Below are 23228 nucleotides of genomic sequence, written 5' to 3' on the forward strand. Positions count from 1 at the left end.
CTCAGAATGTATATAGGGGGATAAAAGGGACCAAAAAGACCTCCTACTAAAAAAAGCAAAGCTTGGTGTAATTTATCTTCTTAAAACAGAAGAAAATCTGCAATAATTCAGCTATAAGTGAATATTTGTGATTACCCACAATGCACTGCTACTAAATATGCAAATTATTGCTTTTCACCCTTGATAAGTCAAGCAAGCCTATAACTTTAAGTTTTACACAGTCATATCAAACCCACATGTGACCACCTATTTCAGACATTTGGTCGTCATCAGTGCATGCCAGGGATTGATAAAGCTGTATGAGATAGGGCTTGGACCAGTACAACACAGTAACCAAGCAGCTCAGGGCAGTGGCGTAGCTAAAGAACTGTGGGCCCCGGTGCAAGTTTTACATGGGGGCCCCCCCAAGCACTCTATACATAACAATTGATACGGCGCACCAAAACCTGCCAAGGACAACCCCAGTGTCAGAGGTGCAAGAAGGGGATGGGGAACAGTGTGTTAAGGATTACTACTATTCAAAGCATCTATAGAAGTGATTATTACCAGCACAGGACCAATAGAGCTAATACTGTGATAGAGGGTGGACCCTTCGGGGCCCCTCTGGCCCAAGGGCCCCGATGCGGTCGCTACCTCTGCACCCCCTATTGCTACGCCCCAGGCTCAGGGTGACCCAAACTACTAAGAATGTATAGGAGCATAAAAGAGACCAAAAAGTCCTCCTACTAAAAAAATCAAAGCATGGTGTAATTTTCCTTCTTAAAACCGGAGCAAATCTGCAATAATTCAGCAATAAGTGAACATTTGTGGTTACCCACAATGTACTGCTACTGAATATGCAAATTATCCCTCTTTGCCCTTGGTTTGATATGACACTACTTCTTCTTCTTGCTTGGACCAGCCCCTTCTTCTTGCTTGGACCGGCCCTGGGGGCAGGGCTCTACTTCTTCTTCTTGCTTGAAGGTTGAGGCACTTACTCTATTATATATATAGATTTCCTTCTGTTTTAAGAAAGCAATTACACCAAGCTTTGCTTTTTTTAGTAGGAGGGCTTTTTGGTTCCTTTTATCCCCCTATACATTCCTAGTAGTTTGGGTCACCCTGAGCTGTTTGATTACTCTGTTAATCATATTAATAATATACATTTATGTATCACAGGTGCTGTATGTATGCAGGTGTAACAGTTGTGTAGCAGGTGTTACAAAGTGTACCAAATATAGCAAGTATAGCAGTTTAGCAATAAGCTGTAAGCATTTTCCAGTTACTGTAGTATAAACAAATAGTAGTTAGAAGGCAGAAACGCAGGCAGAGAAGGACAGTATAGTTATGGCAATGCCTTTCAGGCTGTGTGGCATCAAGTGGAACAGAGGCCAAGTCAAATTTCGTAAGCTGCCAGGAGCCTCCTCAGATAGCACCTCACTGTCAGTATTAGCATGCGCCTTATGTGTCTTGCATAGCTGCATGGACCGTTATGGCTTGTTAGGGCTTGCTGAGGTTTAGTAAAGGAATTAATCTGCCTGAGGCCTGCCCGATATCTGCCCATGCCAGTGACCTCCGTCTGTGGTCTGCCTGCCTACTCGTGCCTCTGCCTTTGCCTGACCCAGAGCACTAAAAGGAAAGGGGAGACAGCGTGGAATGGCACAGAACAATGCAGGGCAACTGTCTACAGCTGCAGCACCAACACACAGCACTATTGCAACAGTGACTCGAAAGCGGCGTGATGGAGTGCAGCGTGCCGCATAGAGCTAAAGCTGGAGCTGAATGGTGAAACCGGAAGCTTGTACGGTCCGTGGTTTCTCATCTCCTCTCATCCTCTCGTCATGACTTGCCCTTACATGAGGCTCTCCTACTTTTTTATTTATAGGCAAGTGATATGTGTTGAGGATTCTAATAGTTGGCTCACCAATTCTGATATTACCATTGTATCTGATGTTTTATAATTGAAAATAATAAGAACCTTATAAATTCCACACAAAAAAATAAAAAAAGTGCATTTACAAAAAAAATATATACTGTATACAGGATCTTCTCAAAAAATTAGCATATTGTGATAAAGTTCATTATTTTCTGTAATGTACTGATAAACATTAGACTTTCATATATTTTAGATTCAAATACACACAACTGAAGTAGTTCAAGCCTTTTATTGTTTTAATATTGATGATTTCTGCTGGTGTTGGTCCACTGTGTTTTATCAAGGGCAGGGCCAATGCAGCTAGCTATCAGGAGATTTTGGGGCACTTCATGCTTCCATCTGCTGAAAAGCTTGCTTCCATCTGCTGAAAAGCTTTATGGAGATGAAGATTTCATTTTTCAGCACAACCTGGCACCTGCTCACAGTGCCAAAACCACTGGTAAATGGTTTACTGACCATGGTATTACTGTGCTCAATTGGCCTGCCAACTCTCCTGACCTGAACCCCATAGAGAATCTGTGGAATATTGTGAAGAGAAAGTTGAGAGGCGCAAGACCCAACACTCTGGATGAGCTTAAGGCCGCTATCGAAGCATCCTGGGCCTCCATAACACCTGAGCAGTGCCACAGGCTGATTGCCTCCATGCCACGCCGCATTGAAGCAGTCATTTCTGCAAAAGGATTCTCGACCAAGTATTGAGTTCATAACTGAACATAATTATTTGAAGGTTGACTTTTTTTGTTTTAAAAAACACTTTTCTTTTATTGGTCGGATGAAATATGCTAATTTTTTGAGATAGGAAATTTGGGTTTTCATGAGCTGTATGCCAAAATCATCAATATTAAAACAATCAAAGGCTTGAACTACTTCAGGTGTGTGTATTTGAATCTAAAATATATGAAAGTCTAATGTTTATCAGTACATTACAGGAAATAATGAACTTTATCACAATATGCTAATTTTTTGAGAAGATCCTGTATAGTTTTTAGTTGTACTATTTGCTATATTTTCCTTGTATGCAGGGATTATGTGATGTGTAAAGAATTGCATTCTGTTGTATTTAAAGTTTACAAAGCATACCATTTTGGAAATGGGGTTGAAGAAAAATCAATTAAAAATCTTAAAATATCTAACAGTACAAAAGAACAGCTAACTACCACTGCACACTGACCAATACTAGCTGAAAGATTTTGACTTTTAATTATTTTACATTTTAAATGTAGGGGTTTTTATTTGAATTTGTACAATTTCCCATTTTGGAAATGTGGTTGTAGAACAATCATTGAAGGATCTCAGTATGTCTAACCATACAATGGAAAGGCTAATGGACTAACATTGTGCACCTAGCAATGGTAGATGAAAAAATGGGGAACTTGACCGGCTTTAAGGATGGCCACTACTACTCTAAAGTTTAGAGCAGCAGTGGCCATCCTTAAAGCCGGTCCCCAACCCCCGGTCCGCGGCCCACTGGTGGTCCGTGGGTCGTTTTCGGGTGGTCCGCGGGTATAGCCTCTTGCCCCCACCTCCCCCTCGCGGCCGCCGCTTCTGTTACCTTAGCTGGCGGCCGCTTCCTCTCTGCCTCCATACGTGTTAGTGTGCTTCACAGCAGCGCGCCCCGCGGCTGCTTTGATGAGGCAGAACGCAGGAGAGCAGCTTCCTGTAGCGGCGATGTGTATCGCCGTTACCAGGGCAACCGCTCTCCTACTTCCTGCCTCATCACAGCTGCCACAGGGGCACACTGCTGTAAAGCACACTTCATGCATGGAGGCAGAGAGGAAGCAGCCGCGAGCTAAGGTAACAGCAACGGCTGCCGCGGAGGGGGAGAGCGTATTCTGTGGCACTATACTAGCTATACTGGGGGCTATACTACCCATACTGAGACACTATACTGGGGCACCATACTACCCATACTGGGGCACTATACTAGCTATACTGGGGCACTATACTAGCTATACTGGGGCACTATACTACCCATACTGGGGCACTATACTAGCTATACTGGGGCACTATACTACCCATACTGGGGAACTATACTGCTCATACTGGGGCACTATACTAGCTATACTGGGGCACTACACTGGGGCACTATACTACCCATACTTGGGCACTATACTAGCTATACTGGGGTAACTAAACTCCCTATACTGGGGCAAGTATGCTTGCTATGCTGCCGCACCCCCAACCCCCCGTAACCCGCTGCGCACGATGACACTGCTCAACCCGGACAACAACCCACCCTTCCTTCCCAAACACCCCTACCCCCCGGGCCCCAGAAAAAATTTTGGTCGCATAGCGGTCACCGGGCTGAAAAAGGTTGAGGACCCCTGCTCTAATCTATTCTCCAGATGTTGGATGCGGAGGAGTTGCACTTGAAACAATATCATAAAACTTGTAATGCAATGGAGTGAGCAATGAATTTTAGGTGACTACAAAATATGGAACCAAAGTTATTGTATCCACCCAATTACCAGTACAATCACTGTCTCTAGTCCTAAATGTGTTTCTTATGGGCTGATGCTGAGAGCTGGCATTTTGTGAATGTGTTTGCATTTTATTAATTCCTCAGTAGTCCAGTTTTTTATTTAGAATGCAAATTTTCAGGTTTCATGAGGGGACCTTCATAGATGTAATAGAATTACAATATGTTTGGCTCTCCCTGTCTGTTGTGATCCAAAAATGGCAAAGTAAGATGGTTTCATTTTTTTTAGCTGTGTATGTACTGTATATTGTATGGTTGTGCCAATAAAGGATAGTTTTTTACATTTTGTTTGGTCATGCAGCAAGACATTAATCGTTTGAGTACCTAACATTTTGTGGCCTTAAAAAAACTCCAATTTAAATTCCTTCTCATAATTATTTAGGTTCTATATTACAAATGCATATTTTCAAATATATCTTTTTAAAATACCTTTGCTTGCCAAGCATTAACTGATCCAGCTTTATTGAGACGTGCCAAAGACGGTAACCATGATGAGAACCAGGATGACTTATAGGAAGAAGCTGTTATTTGGTTATCACTGATTGCATTATTCTCCATGCCAAGGGAGGATGAACAACCTGGAAACAACATAATAAAATAAATATCACTTCTATATCAAAAATAATAATATATTGCCTCTGTGTTAATTTCAAGTGTCCTATGCATATCATCTATAATTTGATTTAAGCCTGGGGCACCTATACTTGGCTAACCTATAGTGGGGCACCTATAGATGGCTAGCCTGTAGTGGGGCACCTATACCTGACTAACCTATTCTGGAGCAGCTATAGCTTGCTAACCTCTACTGGGGGCACCTATAGCTGGCTAACCTATACTGGGGCACCTTAGCTGGCTAACCTATACTGGGGCACCTATGGCTACCTATACTGGGGACACCTATAGCTGGCTAACCAGTACTGGGGCACCTATACCTGGTTAACCTATACTGTGGCACATATGTCTACCTATTCTGGGGCACCTATAGCTGGCTGCCTATACTGGGGGTATCTATAGTTGGCTAACCTATACTGGGGCACCTAAACCTGGAAAACCTATACTGGGGCACCTAAAGCTGTCTAACCTAAACTGGGGCACCTATAGCTGGCACATCTGATTGGGGGAAGAGGGGGGAAGTCTATGGAGAAGGTGTATGACCTCCATTAAGGGGTGGGGCTTAGGGCATCGGAGCTTGTATGCCTATAGGCCTATTTAGATCCATTTCCACCACTTCCACTACCACCTTTGCTTCACTCCTGCTCTTCCAAACCAGACGTTAATTAGTGTTTGAATAAGCTGATCTCTGGCATCTCTGTTGTCAAGGAGGAAAATGTTATTTTGTCTTCCACCCAGTCTTCAATGCAGAACTGTATGTTTCCTATTCCTTTTTGTTCTTTTCAATATTTAATCACTGCAATGCAAATACCACCAAGCTAGATCCAGAAAGAAAAGGAGGAGGTGCGAGAGCCAGAGCTCTACTTTTTCACGGTATATATTTTAGTTTATTGTACCCACAAGTGGATCTTACCTCCTTCTCTTGTCACTTGTAGGCCTTTCTTGTGGTGGTCTCTGATCGCTGCTGCGATCATTCGTTTTTTTTTTTTTTTAATTCAAGCCTTTTTAATAAAAAACAAACCAAAAATTATAGTTAACCCTTCCTCTCCTAAATTGACCCTAGGCGCTGATCAGATAACGCCCCCTCCTCTGATAGGCATCATCCTATGAGAGGGATTTCAGAGTAAGCTGCTCGGAGGGACAGCTAAGTGTCCCCTGTACAGCGCTGCGCTAGATCATAAACAGACTGTTTTTTCATTTATTTTTTTACTGTTAACAGCCTGCAAGCTGTGGTTTGGCAGGCTGATCACGGAGCTCTGCTCCGTCACTTAGCTGGAATGCCCGCGCATCAGCGTGCATGATCCACTGCAATCTCCTCCCCCAGGACTTGACGCCTTTCTATGGCGTTAGGATGTCATAGGGTGGTAAAGCAGAATGGAACATAATTGATTCTCAGATCCAATAAAATTATTGTATCAAATTGTTAATCGAGCAGTATATTCCAGTAATGTGTAGACACCTTACCTCCTAACTCTGACCTTCTAAACTCCTTAACCGAAATATTAAATGTAACATTCCTCAGCCCCATCCACTAACTCAAATAATCCTAAAAAAAATCTCCTAACCCTAATTGATACCCTTTTGTTGACTTTCCTGTCAGATGTCACTTAGCTCTTGTATAGGGTGTACTAGCTGTTTGGTACAGAGAATAAATTTGGTGGCAGCAGTCATCTATTCTATATAACCAAACACTGAAGCCTAGTTGAGTCTTTGTTCCTGATAGTAAGAAGTTTTAAATCAAGATGATACCATTTATTGGCTAACTAAAAATAAATAAAAATAAGCAAGCTTTCGGCCTTGCTGCCTTCATTGGGCTTATATCCTGTTAGTTTGCAGGCTGGTGGTACAGACAGCTATATACATGCAACATCAAAAGGGAAAACAGATCTTTTTTTCAAGCATAAATACATGTCATTAAGATGCCTTAATTCAAACAGACCATCTAAATAGGGTTAGAGGTTGTTAGCTGAGATAAGGATCCTTGTTTACTCCATGTTCACAGACCTGGGATTAGGATTGACCCAGAGGTAGAGTAAATTCTTAGTTCACAAGTTCAGCTAGAATAGCTGAGAAAGTTCAAATATCATCAGCCTCATACCAATATAAAGAGTTGTTGTCCTTATTCAAACCCTTCTCCACAGCTTTGAACCAATTTATACATTTTGTTTCTGCTATTAATCGATCATTTGACGTTTTGAAGCCACCCTTCAGGGCAGTGACACGAAGATCATCCATGCTGTGTCCGTTGGACTGAAAGTGTGTAGCAACTGGGAGTCCAGATTTGGTATCCTTAATAGTGTGCCTGTGTCCATTCATACGTTTGCGCAGAGTTTGTCCAGTTTCTCCCACGTACATAACATTGGGGCATTTAGCACACATGATCAGATATACCAGATTGGTGGAAATACAGGAAAATGTGCCTTGTACTCTGTACTCCTGTTGTGAACCTGGTATCGTTAACCTGTCAGTGGAGTAAATGTGTCTGCAGGTCCCACATATTTTTTGTCGGCAGGGTGATGTTCCGTTTTGTTGAGGCCTATTCAAAGAACTCCTGACAATCATCTGTTTTAGATTGTGTGGTTGCCGATATGACAAGAGAGGAGGTTTAGGGAATATCGTTCTCAGTCTGTGATCCTGTGTAAAATGGGATGAAGTTCGTTAGCAATCCTCCTTAAGATTTCCAGGTGTGGGTTGTAGGTGACAACCAAAGGGACATGTTCCTCTTTCTGGTTTTGCTTATATTTCAGGAGTTCAGTCCTGGGGATGATGCTGGCTTTCCTGATTTGGGCCTCAGCCATAGGAGGACTGTAACCTTGTTTAATGAAAGTGTTCTTAAGGCGATCCAGGTGCTTGTCTCTGTCCATCCTGTCAGAACAAATCCGGTTGTACCTTATAGCTTGGCTGTAAATTATAGAGTTCTTAATGTGCTTGGGATGAAAACTGTCATATCTTAGGTATGTGGGACGGTCTGTAGGTTTGCGATACACAGAGGTTTGTATGTTGTTACCCCTGATGTATATGGTGGTGTCCAGAAAGTTAATCTCTGTGTGAGAGTAGGTAAGTTTCAATTTGATTGTAGGATGGAAGGCGTTGAAGTTCCTGTGGAACTAGAGAAGATCATCCTCACTTGCGGACCAGATTATTAAAATATCATCAATGAAGCGGAAGTAGGCCATGGGTTTTATGCCACATGCATTGAGGTACTCCTCTTCGATTTTGGCCATGAAGAGATTTGCATACTGTGGTGCGAATCGCGAACCCATTGCCACACCCATTTGCTGTAAATAGAGGTCCTGTCCAAAAGTGAAATAATTATGAGTGAGAATGAATTTGATCAGTCCAGCAATAGGCTTTACAGGTATGCCCTGACCGTGAAGATATTTACGGCAGGCCGCAATACCATCATCACATGTTCACATGTTCGTGTACAGGGACTCCACGTCCATCGTGGCCAGTATGGTTCCCACAGGTACTGGGCTGATGGCTGTCAGTTTGTTCAGGAGGTGGGTGGTATCCTGTATGTAGCTGGGTCTTTTACAGACAAGAGGTTTCAAGATGTTTTCCAGCCACCCTGAGATGTTCTCTGTAAGACTTCCGCTCCCTGAGATTATGGGCCTGCCTGGGTTTCCCTCTTTGTGGATCTTGGGAAGCATGTAAAAGCAGGCTGTTCTAGGCTCTTCAGGGATAAGAGTCCTTACATGTTGTCTGATGTTCGTATGCAATCTGTTAACCATCCTATTGAGTGCCATCCTGTAGCCTTTTGTGGGGTCCCCCTGTAATTTGGCATAGTGAGCGGTGTTGGATAACTGTCTTTGTGCCTCCTGGATGTAGTCACTGGTGTTCATTATGACTATAGCACCACCTTTATCCGCTGGTTTAATAATAATGTCCTTATTCTCCTTAAGGGATCTGATGCCCTGTCGCTCCTGTGGTGTTACGTTCTGGGCCAGTGTCTTTCTTTTACTCAGGATCCTGTCAGAGATTCTGCATCTGAATTTGTTGATGTATTTATCCAGGGCCGGGTTTTTTAGTTCTTTGGGGGTCCATCTTTTTTTCTTCTTTTTAGATCTGGTGCGTTTTGGTCCATTATCCATTGTATTGTATCATTGTATTGGAGGCTGCCTCCGTAGAAGCGCAGATTTTGCGTGAAACGGCGTAAGGCTATCTGTGCCCAGCACCCACCGCTACCACACCACCTCAGACAATGGTATGTTCATGCATGTTTACGTTGAATGAATAATTTTTATGCCACAATTTGAAGATACACTGTATTGGATTGTTTACATGTGTTCCACCACACTCTGGATTAAATAGCAATAGAAGCAGTGCCGATTGTCTCCCTCTCCTCTCCTTTATCGTATTGCAACTTCTAATGAACCAGAGCACGCTATCAATACCAGAAGTGTGGATGAAGAGGTGTGTGTTATATGCTATAGCCTTTCAAATTCAGTGCAAATACTGTAGTGCCGACACTTTTCTTCTTCTATCATAAAAGGCACCTGTAACGGTTGTGGAACTTTCTCCGTGATCAGCGCACAACGCGTGCGCTGACACGGCGGAAATCCTCCACAAGCGTATATTTGCAGGCACCCAGCAAAAGGTGCTACGCACCTGTAGAGGGAAATTCCTGTCGGCAGATGGCGCTGGGGAGTGCAGAGGAACCAATCCTCTGTACCTCCACAAATGCCAGACAGGAATTGTACGAAGCGCAGAACGCAATCGCAAGAGAGGCGATTGCGAATGAGGTTGAGCAAAGGGATAGGTTGTATGTGTGTGCGCCAATCCAGTCGCCACCCCGCGACCGCGCACACACAACAGCAGATACGAAATAGGAACGCGATCGCGAGAGGTGCGATCGCCAGACGTGACACAAGGCAGATCAGAATGGAATACGAGGGTAGCAAAGGCACAGCAAATACAATAAGAAGATACGGAAAATAACAACGCTAGCTAACCGCGAACACCGCACTCATTCGCAACAGTGCACGCGGTTATGCGCGATCTCCACGTGATAAGCACAATAGAGACAAGCACGCCTAACTAACCATTAACAGACAAACATGAAACAGAGGACGCGAGCGCTTGCTTAACGGTTACCTCACCGAGCCTGCAGCAAGCGTAGCGGACAAGACAGACACACGAAAACAGGGACAAACGAGAGATAGGATCCACAGCACTAGCGAAAAGTGGCTAGCGTGATCCAGGTACAGAGTAGCAGAACAGAAGGATCCCCAGCGCTAGCGAAAAGTAGCTAGCGCGATCCCAGAAGACAGAACAGAAGGATCCCCAGCGCTAGCGAAAAGTAGCTAGCGCGATCCCAGGAGACAGAACAGAAGGATCCCAAGCGCTAGCGAAAAGTAGCTAGCGCGATCCCAGGAAACAGAACAGAAGAGATAGCTGGTAGCAACCGCTGCACCAGCTATACTCCAAGAACAGAGATCAGAACCATTTCCTGTCGACCACCATAGGGGCAGGACAATGGCAACAGGCAAGACAAGACAGAACAGGCAATACAGATAATACAACCTGACTGGGCTAGAAGGGGAGCCTAAAGCAACCCCCAGGAATTAACTATACTAGATAGCAATGGCTGACACTCCAGCAGTGTCCATCAGGAACAGACCATGGAAGGGAAATGTCCAGCAAAGCATTCTGGGAACCATAAAGCTCTTATAGTGCCAGTCATCAAAGAAGGCAGGTAGGGGATTTGCATAACGAATGTATGCAAATTCCCCAGCAAGAGAACAGACCAGAAACTTGCAATGGAAAGACAGGTCTCTGTTCCAGAGACCTGCACCCCACAGACTAGAGGAATGGACAAACAGCTGTCAGCCTGTGCAGCCAGCTGAGCGGATCATCACAGTACCCCCCCCCCCCCCTCTAGGGATGGATTCCAGACATCCCTCAAAACTGGTATCACCACAAAACTCTAACTGAAGACTCATGAAGGTCAGGACAGCCCGACAAGGCCCAATTCCAGAGTCAGTCCATCCGAAACCGACCTCATCGGAAGCAGAAGCCACCGAAACATGCCCATCAGCACTGCAAGTCTCAGCGTAACACCCATCAGGACTGTGGACACCAGAGAAGAAGCCATCGACACCCTCCAGACAATACCCACCACCTTCCAAGGAGCGTCCAAGAATACCAAACCTGCCGCAATACCTGTTCGAAGTGTCCCTTACAACACCAAAGCCATTGCTGATCGTATTCAGGGCACCAAGCAAAACCTTTCCCGGAATCTCCCAGAACGTCTTGAAGCTCCGCAGAGATCCCAAGAAGCCAGAACGCTCACCAGGCTCACATGGAGAACCACCAAGAACCCCTATGGAACCTATGATCATTCCAGACTCAAAATTAGCAGGACACCCATCAAGATCAGGACTTTCAGGGACCACTTCTGGGCATGCAAGCAGGCAGGCTATATCAGAACATGTCTCCACTGAGGAAGCATCTGAGTACGCTGGTAACCGAGGCACACTTGGGCTTTCTGGGTCACAGAGCACATCAGGGTGCACTAGTACAGGAGAAACCTCAGGACATGTCGAGGAACTGCCAACCTCAGAGTCCGACACGACAAGGCCAAAACCAGAACCGGGCAGAAAATCATCACGAGTAAAGGTCACAGGTACTGGTCTTTCAAAAGAAGATTCGGACTCAAATTCAGAATTTTCTGTAACTGTAATATCATCATTGACTACACATGAATGAAGCTCCACAAGAGCTGCAAAAGTAGTCAGCAAGGCAGCAATGCCTACTGAAGTGGGCAACACCTCAGAAGGACCTGGGGGGCAGGAGACATCTCCTACAAGTTCTGCACCCTTTGGGAGGAACTCGGAGACCTTTAGATCATCAAACAAGACCTCAGGAACATCATTTTTCATGTTGTCTAAGAAGGAGTCTGTACTATCCATGTTACAGGGCAAAACTGGAACTTTATTTTGAGAACAGGGCAGATGTCCCAGGGAAGGTTCCACCATAAACTGAGACTGAATTTCATCATCATGAGTGGAACGTACAGGAATATTCACTGGACCACACACTGACTCCCTAACTTTAATCTCGCTGCACCCAGAACTCTGCATAGTAGTCAAACTAGCTTGCAATTCCAAAACTGCAGAAAGACAGGTAAAAATAGCAGCAATACCTAGACGAGCCTCTAGGGGCAGGGCAGGAGATATTGTACAAGGCAATATTGACTCATCCAGAGTACTGGGTGGAGAGTCAATACTTTCTTCAGAATCAGACTCGCAAATGTCAATGCAAGTGGACATCATGCCTTCATTCATGGTACAGGGCAGGTTCAGAGAAAGCTTCTCTGGACAAGGCAAAGAAGCTTCAGCATCAGATTCACAAAACCGAAGCGCTGTCTCACTCTTAGATTCGGCTAACAATGTCGAATCCGAGGAGTCAGAACGCAAAATTTGCGGATCCAAGATCGCTTTAGGTTGCGAAACTGACGCTTCCATATCGCAAACCTCCGCGATCTGCGGAGCAGACTGCAAGGCATCTAGGACAGAAACACTGGAGCAACTGTCATCAGGCAACAGGCCTGCACAGGTGCGAACAGAATAAGACATAGATTCATTTGCAAAAGAAATGGCGACATCAACAGGATAAACTTTATTAGGCATAAAAATTTTACTTTTGACGCTGCATAGTCGAGAAATTTTCCCCATAGCAGGGTCACAGACAGAAGATCTCAAAGATCTGTTTCTAACTGACAAAGGATCCCACACATCCTTGAGGAAACCGGCAGACTCATGCCGATCACAATCTGCAGGAACATCCGAGAAACAGGCATCAGATCGCACAGATTCAAACTGCACACTGTCAGGAGAGAATCCTTCGGGATTCGCACAGGAACCAACCACAGCGGCACACTCATTCATTTCAGGTTGCACAAAGTCAAGACTCTCATGCTTTACCCCAGAAAGGCAGGAACAATCATCCGACAACGATGTCTCTTTATTGGAATCAATTGGTTGGTGTGTGTGCAACTCATCCAAAATCGTTTGCCATACATAGATCACCAGATCCACATCATCCTTGTCACATTCATCGGAATCAATCAGAAGGTACATAGAATCGAGACAAGCATTCAAGACATCTTCGCTTTTTGCGATGTAAAAATCGCAAAAGGCTTTCCAATCAAAATCGAATTCTTCCAGCAAGGCCCCAATAACCCAGGAAGCAAATGGGGGTTCAAACAGGCCAGTATCCAAATAATCTCCATAGGGGTGGAGTTCAGGAACAAGAACAGATTTTTTAACTGCTTTAATGTAGTGTGCGATCCTACCTATAGCAGGATCCACATAAGCTTTGGATTGGGGCAAAAAACCTGGAAACGGATCAGCAGATGCATTATAAACATCATTATCATACTGCATGGTTTTGCCCATTTCAGACTTGACAGAAATAACCTCTTTATTTGTGGTTACTAGGGGCAACGGATCTTTCCGCTGGGAAGCCTTCCTAGATCTTTTACGTTTAGACTTAGAGGCTTTGGATGGCTGCTTTGTGGATGAAAGAGTAGATGGAACAGCTGATTGAGCTGCTGACAACAACTCATTAAGGGGGTATGGTAATTGAGGTAATCTCAGCCAATTGTGAATTAAAAAGGCCAAGAATTCCAGGGGTCTTTGACTCAGGGTGGTATGATTTAACACATCATAACCCCACATTGACATTTCGCCCCCCAACAGAATGTAGACCATTTGGGTGGCCCAGGTAGACACTGGGGTGCATTGGAATTCAGGGTTCGCTAACAGTTTCGTACACTCAGACAAAAATTCGTCTGCTGATTCAGGTTCAAGTTTTTTAAATCTCTTAAAGGTACAAGAGCCATATTCGACAAAATCGTACAAATCGGAAATTCCGTCTACACTGGGGTTTTGGGTTTGGCTGGACATTCTGTAACAGTTGTGGAACTTTCTCCGTGATCAGCGCACAACGCGTGCGCTGACACGGCGGAAATCCTCCACAAGCGTATATTTGCAGGCACCCAGCAAAAGGTGCTACGCACCTGTAGAGGGAAATTCCTGTCGGCAGATGGTGCTGGGGAGTGCAGAGGAACCAATCCTCTGTACCTCCACAAGTGCCAGACAGGAATTGTACGAAGCGCAGAACGCAATCGCAAGAGAGGCGATTGCGAATGAGGTTGAGCAAAGGGATAGGTTGTATGTGTGTGCGCCAATCCAGTCGCCACCCCGCGACCGCGCACACACAACAGCAGATACGAAATAGGAACGCGATCGCGAGAGGTGCGATCGCCAGACGTGACACAAGGCAGATCAGAATGGAATACGAGGGTAGCAAAGGCACAGCAAATACAATAAGGAGATACGGAAAATAACAACGCTAGCTAACCGCGAACACCGCACTCATTCGCAACAGTGCACGCGGTTATGCGCGATCTCCACGTGATAAGCACAATAGAGACAAGCACGCCTAACTAACCATTAACAGACAAACATGAAACAGAGGACGCGAGCGCTTGCTTAACGGTTACCTCACCGAGCCTGCAGCAAGCGTAGCGGACAAGACAGACACACGAAAACAGGGACAAACGAGAGATAGGATCCACAGCACTAGCGAAAAGTGGCTAGCGTGATCCAGGTACAGAGTAGCAGAACAGAAGGATCCCCAGCGCTAGCGAAAAGTAGCTAGCGCGATCCCAGAAGACAGAACAGAAGGATCCCCAGCGCTAGCGAAAAGTAGCTAGCGCGATCCCAGGAGACAGAACAGAAGGATCCCCAGCGCTAGCGAAAAGTAGCTAGCGCGATCCCAGGAAACAGAACAGAAGAGATAGCTGGTAGCAACGAATGATATTCCCTAAACCTCCACTCTTGTCATATCGGCAACCCCACAATCTAAAACAGATGATTGCAGGAGTTCTTTGAATAGGCCTCAACAAAACGGAACATCACCCTGCCGACAAAAAATATGTGGGACCTGCAGACACATTTATTCCACTGACAGGTTAACGATACCAGGTTCACAACAGGAGTACAGAGTACAAGGCACATTTTCCTGTGGTTCCACCAATCTGGTATATCTGATCAAGTGTGCTAAATGCCCCAATGTTATGTATGTGGGAGAAACTGGACAAACTCTGCGCAAACGTATGAATGGACACAGGCACACTATTAATGATACCAAATCTGGACTCCCAGTTGCTACACACTTTCGGTCCAACGGACACAGCATGGATGATCTTCGTGTCACTGCCCTGAAGGGTGGCTTCAAAACGTCGTCAAATGATCGATTAATAGAAGAAACAAAATGTATAGATTGGTTCAAAGCTGTGGAGAAGGGTTTGAATGAGGACAACAACTTTTTATATTGGTATGAGGCTGATGATATTTGAACTTTCTCAGCCATTCTAGCTGAACTTGTGAACTAAGAATTTACGCTACCTCTGGGTCAATCCTAATCCCAGGTCTGTGAACATGGAGTAAACAAGGATCCTTATCTCAGCTAATAACCTCTAACCTCATTTAGATGGTCTGTTTGAATTAAGGCATCTTAATGACATGTATTTATGCTTGAAAAAAATATCTGTTTTCCCTTTTGATGTTGCATGTATATAGCTGTCTGTACCCCCAGCCTGCAAACTAACAGGATATAAGCCCGATGAAGGCTGCAAGGCCGAAAGCTTGCTTATTTTTATTCATTTTTAGTTAGCCAATAAATGGTATCATCCTGATTTAAAACATCTTGCTTTTCCTGATGGCTAACATGGTACAATACCCTACTGCTTCCTGAAAGTAAGTGCTTGGTTATTGTACCTAATAGCTTGTGCTTGGGTACACAACAGCCAAGTGAAAGCTAAGTGCATTTGAAGCACTCCAGAGTGTTGGTGCCCAAATGATCTACTGTGTAAATAGCCAGTGCCAGGCTGTACAATCGCTGACTACCAGCCATGGGGCCCAAAAGAGGCAAGTGATGGTTCTGAGCAGCAAACTTACATTGGGTTTCACAGCAGCACCCAAAATAAATCCCTAACCGCACTAGCCCAAAAGAACTGGTTCCTACTTAGGTGCCTCTTTTATTTTATAATCAATTAGCTAAACCCACGTTACCTGGTTATTGCATTGCAAGTGTGCAATGTGCAACGCAAATAGCACAGCTCATGGCATACTCACAATGGGACTGCTATCGAGGTAATGCTTCAGTGGTGTAAGTGCCAGTAAAACTGCCATGCTCTAATTGCATATGACAATTTTAATAAGCTTCCGTAAATATGCCCCAATGAGCTTTAAATTACAACCTGTTTGAGTATAAATGATGTCTCATTCTGGGGTGCTGATTTGTTTTTCCCCTGACAGTGTTGGCTGCTTGAGAATGCTTTCTTTCCCTGTGATGAGGCTACAAAAAGGGCACGCTTTGTCACATTGGGCATAAGTTACATCATTTTCTTACTCTTCCTACTGGAATACACAATGCTTCATACTAATGAAAGCCCATTAAAATTGCTATACATGGTCAACTCATGGCAATTTTACCAGAAATTATACTACTGATGCAGCACGCATTGTGCAGTTAGCACAACCTGTGTTATCTAGGTAATCCTCTTGTTGCAAGTGCTGTGCTGTGCTACTCTATTTGTGTAATGTGAGGCACACTTACAATGCAAGTGTTGCCTAGGTAACCCAGGTTGCAGTACATCCTTTGTGAAGAACAGGACTTGAAGATGTTCTTTTACCCCAATTCTACAGCAACATATGTGCTGCCAAAGAACAATATCATTGATGCTGTTTCTGAAAGCTTTGGTTGTTTTGTAATGTCATGTCCAGCTGTGAGACTTCCCCTTAACCTCTTAAAAACCCTCCTCTGGTGTCCTCTCATCTCTTTTACTTCAGCACACATCACCAACTGGTCTGTAGCGCTTCCCATATCACTTGGGTGACAATACTTTGGTTAGAAACTAAGGCACCTTCACTGCAATTCAAAATTCAGCAAACCTGTTTTTTTTTTCTAAATTCAAATATTCTTGAACTGAATTTTGGCAGATTCAATTACAACTACTGCTAAAAGTATTTTTTGTAAAATGACAACTTATTCCTAGGTAAAAGACAAGACATACATGGCATGAAAGACCTGATGTTTCATATATCAAGTAGATAGGTATGAATGAAAAATGTTACCTTGAATTTCACAACCAAGCAGTTCCATACGAAGCGCTGGTTTATTGTAGTACTTTGTTGGATATACTCTTATGTATCGTGCAGCAATTGGAGGATCAAACTGATTTTCTTTTATACCAGAATAATCAACATTTCCTTGAAAAACCTACAAACATAAAGATGTATTTATTTAATGTAATTAAAAAAGCATACAGTGGCTTGCAAAAGTATTCGGCCCCCTTGAAGTTTTCCACATTTTGTCACATTACTGCCACAAATATGAATCAATTTTATTGGTTTTCCACGTGAAAGACCAATACAAAGTGGTGTACACATGAGAAGTGGAACGAAAATCATACATGATTCCAAACATTTTTTACAAAAAAATAACTGCAAAGTGGGATGTGCATAATTATTCAGCCCCCTTTGGTCTGAGTGCTGTCAGTTGCCCATAGACATTGCCCGGTGAGTGCTAATGACTAAATAGAGTGCACCTGTATGTAATCTAATGTCAGTACAAATACAGCTGCTCTGTGACAGCCTCAGAGGTTGTCTACGAGAATATTGGGAGCAACAACACCATGAAGTCCAAAGAACACACCAGACAGGTCAGGGATAAAGTTATTGAGAAATTTAAAGCAGGCTTAGGCTACAAAATGATTTTCAAAGCCTTGAACATCCCACGGAGCACTGTTCAAGCGATCATTCAGAAATGGAAGGAGTATGGCACAACTGTAAACCTACCAATAGAAGGCTGTGTACTCACAGGCCGAACAAGGAGAGCGCTGATCAGAAATGCAGTCAAGAGGCCCAAGGTGACTCTGGATGAGCTGCAGAGATCTACAGCTCAGGTGGGGGAATCTGTCCATAGGACAACTACTAGTTGTGCACTGCACAAAGTTGGCTCTTATGGAAGAGTGACAAGAAGAAAACCAATGTTAACAGAAAAGCATAAGAAGTCCAGTTTGCAGTTTGCCACAAGACATGTGGGGGACACAGCAAACATGTGGAAGAAGGTGCTCTGGTCGGATGAGACCAAAATTCAATTTTTTGGCCAAAATGCAAAACACTATGGGCTTGATTCACAAAAGAGTGCTAACTGTTAGCACGGGCGTTTTCGCGCGAATTTTTGCATTTTTGCATGCCCAATGTGTGGCAGAAAACTAACACTGCACATCACTAAGAACACACCATCCCCACTGTCAAATATGGTGGAGGCAGCATCATGCTCGGGGGTTGCTTCTCTTCAGCAGGGACAGGGAAGCTGGTCAAAGTTGATGGGAAGATGGATGGAGCCAAATACAGGGCAATCTTGGAAGAAAACCTCTTGGAGTCTGCAAAAGACCTGAGACTGGGGCAGAGGTTCCCCTTCCAGCAGGACATCGACCCTAAAGATAAAGCAAGAGCAACAATAGAATGGTTTAAAACAAAACATATCCATGTGTTAGAATGGCCCAGTCAAAGTCCAGATCTAAATCCAATCGAGAATCTGCGCAAGATCTGAAAACTACTGTTCACAAACGCTGTCCATCTAATCTGACTGAGCTGGAGCTGTTTTGCAAAGAAGAATGGGCAACGATTTCAGTCTCTAGATGTGCAAAGCTGGTAGAGACATACCCTAAAAGACTGGCAGCTGTAATTGCAGCAAAATGTAGTTTCACAAAGTATTGACTCAGGGGGCTGAATAATTCCGCACACCCCACTTTGCAGTTATTGATTTGTAAAAAAATGTTTGGAATAATGTATGATTTTTGTTCCACTTCTCACGTGTACACCACTTTGTATTGGTCTTTCACTTGGAATTCCAATAAAATTGATTCATGTTTGTGGCAGTAATGTGACAAAATGTGGAAAACTTCAAGGGGGCCGAATACTTTTGCAAGCCACTGTATATCATCTTAGGACATTTGTAGTACCAAAGTATGTATTTGATGCAAAACAAAGGTATATGATATAATTTTCAAAAGCAAAGCATTTGAAGAGATCATACATAAAACATGAGTGTTCCCTTGGTAAGATGTTAGCAATAATTGTTAAAATATTAGTAAACCATCTTTTAACTCCTCATCCAAAAATCATTACTATTTCTCCGGGTTATTCTGGCATGTACAGTCATGGCCAAAAGTTTTGAAAATGGCACAAATACTGGTTATCAAAAAGTTTGCTGCTTCATTGTTTTTAGAACTTTTTTTTCAGTTGTTTCTGTGGTGTATTGAAGTATAATTACAGTTCCAAAGGCTTTAATTGACAATTACATGAAGTTTATGCAAAGAGTCAATATTTGCAGTGTTGGCCCTTCTTTTTTAAGACCTCTGGAATTCTGTCAATCAACTTCTGGGCAAAACCCTGACTGATGGCAACCCATACTTTCATAGTCAATGAAAGCAGTAGATGGGCAATCTTGCGCTGCACAGTCCTCCAGGCAAACAGCAGGTGACACACTCTAGCAGCTCCTCCAAGCTGGGTTTCACAGCTAGGCTTGGTATAAAACAAAAAGAAAAAAGGAGAAAAGGGAAAAAGAAAATCAAAACACACATTGAGCACCACGTCGGATACCTTAGGTCTTCATCACCATCTGGACCAGGATGGTTATTGGCCACAGGTTCCCCGTGTTGGTTGCTGATGAGAGGGCTTTTTAGCCCATGTTATACGCCTGCTACATTTTGTATCTAGTAAGTGCAATTTTGTATGCGCATTGTTTTTATTTATTAAAGGGTAATACACTATGGAGCGCTCCTCACTCTCCTTTTTTTCTTTTTGTTTCATAGTCAATGCTTGGAGTTCATAAGAATTTGTGGGTTTTTGTTTGCCCATCTGACTCTTGGGGATTGACCACAAGTTTTCAGATGGATTAATGTCTGGGAAGCTTTCTTGCCAGGGACCCAAAATGTCAATGTTTTGTTTCCCGAGCCACTTAGCTATTACTATGGCCTTTTGTTCTTCACCAAACTATTCTTAAAGCGGAATTAAACTCTGACCTAATTACATCATTACATAGTTATTTGGGTTGAAAAAAAACATACGTCCATCGAGTTCAACCAGAGAACAAAGTACAACACTAGCCTGCTCCCTCACATATCCCTGTTGATCCAGAGGAAGGCAAAAAAAACCTTACAAGGCATGGTCCAATTAGCACCAAAAGGGAAAAAAATTCCTTCCCGACTCCAGATGGCAATCAGATTATAATATTCAATAAAAACATGTTTTCCTACTGTTTGAATGCTGTTCTGTTACCATTTTTTTCTGGTAGTAAGTTTACGGCTGTAAATAATCTTTTAGAACAAAAAAGAAATGCAGAATTGCATACCACTTTAAGTGTTTGGAAGAAGTTTTGGTACCATTGTTAATTAATGGCTTGTGTTCTCTGGCAAAACTGTGAATGAACCCACTCCCTTGGATAAGAAGCAGCCCCACACAAGGCCTCAAGATGCTTGACTGTTGGCATGAGACAGCACTGATGGTAGTGCTCTCCTTTTCTTCTTCGGCCAAACATTTTGCCAGATCCCCAAACATTTGGAAAAGGGCTTCATCAGAGAAAATGACTTTACCCCAGTCCTCAACGGTCCAATCTCTGTAATTTTTGCAGAATGTTAGCCTGTCCCTGATGTTTTTATTGATGAAAAATAGCTTCTTTGTGGCTCTTCTTGACACCAGGCCGTCCTCCAAAAGTATTCTCCTTGCTGTGTGTGTAGATGCACTCACACCTGCCTGCTGTCAATCCTCAGCAAGCTCTGCACTGCTGGCAACCTGATCCCACAGCAGAATCATCATTAGGAAATGCTCCTGTCACTTACTGGACTTTCTTAGGTGTCCTGAAGCCTTTATCACAACAATTGAACCTCTCTCCCTGATGTTCTTGGTGATCCGAGAAATGGTTGATTTTGGTGCAATCTTAGCAGCAGCAATATCTTTGCCTGTGAAGCCCTTTTTATGCAACGATGACTGCACATCTTTCCTTGCAGGTAACCATGGTTAACAGAGAAAGAACAGTGATTTTAAGCATCCTTCGCCTTTAAGCATCTAGTCTGCTAATCTAATTCAATCAACATGACAGAATAGTCTCAGCAAGTCTATTTGTGGTAGGGTGAAAATGTAGTGGGAATGGTTTTTTTTTTGTCGGGGGAGGGGGATGGTTAAAGTTTATTTTAATGGCAAAGAAAGACTTTCAAATTAATCTCGCCACACTTCCGAACATTGTGCAGTATACCTAAATTGCCATCACCAAAAGCTGAAGCAGCAAACTTTTTGAAAACCATTATTTGCACCATTGTCAAAACTTTTGGCCATGACAGTAGCGATGATCCCGATTTAGTATCTATTTTTTTACTTCCCTCTATATAGAACTATTAGTTAATAATTTGATCAATAAGAGGTGTAGATATTGAGGTAAATAAGTTTGCTTTTATATATTTTAATGTGAATGTCTTTCATGCAAAAACAGTACCAGGAAATTTGGACGCAGGGCAAAGTAAAAAAAAAGCTCACCCGCTCCTCCAAAAGTCCCGGCGGTGTTAATTACTACTCTCCCTCCAAGCCCCTATGGTGCTGGCAGCCAAATTATGCTGTTTTTATAGTAACTTGGGCTCCGTATTTTGACGGACTTGGTTGTGTGGTCGGTCATATTGTCGGGTCGGGTTTTGTTGGACGTGTGTGTGAGCTTTTAAACAACTTCCCAAAGATTATGTCAATTGGACCACTGTTCTTCAAGAAAACTATTATCTTTGGATTTGTCAATAAAGCTATTTTTCTCTTTAGTCCTCTCTCCTAATTCCCAAGCATTAATCAGGAGGCTGAGTAAAGGCAGAGTCTGAAAACTAGTCAGCAAGCTTACTACTGCTACTACTACTACTGAGTGACGGCAAAGAAAGCAACATGTGTAAATTACAAATGTAAAAAACATTTGTGCCTGAAAAAAATTAACTGAACCTAAAAAAAAAAAAAAAAGAGCAGCACATTAAATTAAAGCCTTAAAATGAATCTTCTATTATGAGGGTAGTTTTCAAAGGGTCAGTATTTTCACTGGGATTTTAGTTTAATGTAGATTGGTGTTGCTCTAAAGGAAAATATTTTCTATATAGAAAATCAAGGTTACATTTAAACACAGTGTAACCACTCTGTGACCACCTAACGCAGGAACGTGGCCGCAAAGGGGCTTCATTGTTCCTTCGGATGCGCGAGATTTGAAGGAAGCTGGTGCTTTCTCTAGCGCGAGCTTCCATAAATAAACAGACGCGATTGCGGCTGGCAAGCTGTTAAAGGAAAAAAAAACAGCCGTTTTTCTTTTGGACAGCACAGCGATCTAGTGCAGCGCTGTACTGGGGACAGCTCTGTCACAGAGTTGTCCCCTCAAGTGGCTCACAAACTGATCCCCTCTAGAGATGGGCCGAACCTCCGATTTTAGGTTTGCGAACCCTGTTCACGAACTGCCGCGGAAGGTTCGGTTCGCATGAACTTCCGCGAACCGCAATAGATTTCAATGGGGAGGCGAACTTTGAAAACTAGAAACATTTATGCTGGCCAGAAAAGTGATGGAAAAGATGTTTCAAGGTGTCTAACACCTGAGATCTTTCAGTGACTACAAGAGGTGAATTTTTTTTTTAAATACCTTATAGTTTTTGAGAAAATCAATTTTAAAGTAACTCCTTCTGACCGTGGGAAAATTAAGCGCCCGCCGACTTTAGCAGTTAATAGCAAAGCTGCTTTAAAAGCTAGAAACACCAAACTTGCAGAACATGTTAAGAAGAACAGTGGGAATAAGAGGAAAACAATTTTTTTTCAAAAAGACCTTATAGTTTTTGAGAAAATCAATTTTAAAGTAAAAAAAAAGAGTCGATTCATAAAAAAAGAACCGATTCATTAAAAAGATGCGGCTCATTCATGAGCCGTTAGTATAGCAGAGAATGCGTCCTCAGAAGGACGTGAAGCTGCTGGCTCCTGCTGCTGTCTCTCCCCATCTGCCTGCACCTGTCAACCCCCACCTAGGCTGGCACCCAGTGCACCCATGGGTGCACTGGGTGTCAGCCTAGGTGGGGGTTGACAGGTGCAGGCAGGCAAGTGGGGAGAGACAGCGGGAGCTAGCAGCTATGCGTCCGAA

At 43.4% G+C, this 23228-nt stretch overlaps 1 protein-coding gene across 1 annotated transcript in view; it reads right to left on the minus strand.

Moving 5' to 3' along the window:
- F5 (coagulation factor V) overlaps positions 1 to 23228 on the minus strand; it is a 485541-nt gene that overhangs the window by 33379 nt on the left and 428934 nt on the right. The window contains exons 23-24 of the mRNA XM_068269820.1: positions 17156 to 17300; positions 4824 to 4972 (exon numbers count right to left, since the gene is read on the minus strand). Coding sequence (XP_068125921.1) covers positions 4824 to 4972; positions 17156 to 17300 — 294 coding nt within the window. The remainder of the gene's footprint in view (positions 1 to 4823; positions 4973 to 17155; positions 17301 to 23228) is intronic.

Source organism: Hyperolius riggenbachi, chromosome 2, assembly GCF_040937935.1.
Source record: "Hyperolius riggenbachi isolate aHypRig1 chromosome 2, aHypRig1.pri, whole genome shotgun sequence".
Taxonomy (NCBI): Eukaryota; Metazoa; Chordata; class Amphibia; order Anura; family Hyperoliidae; genus Hyperolius; species Hyperolius riggenbachi.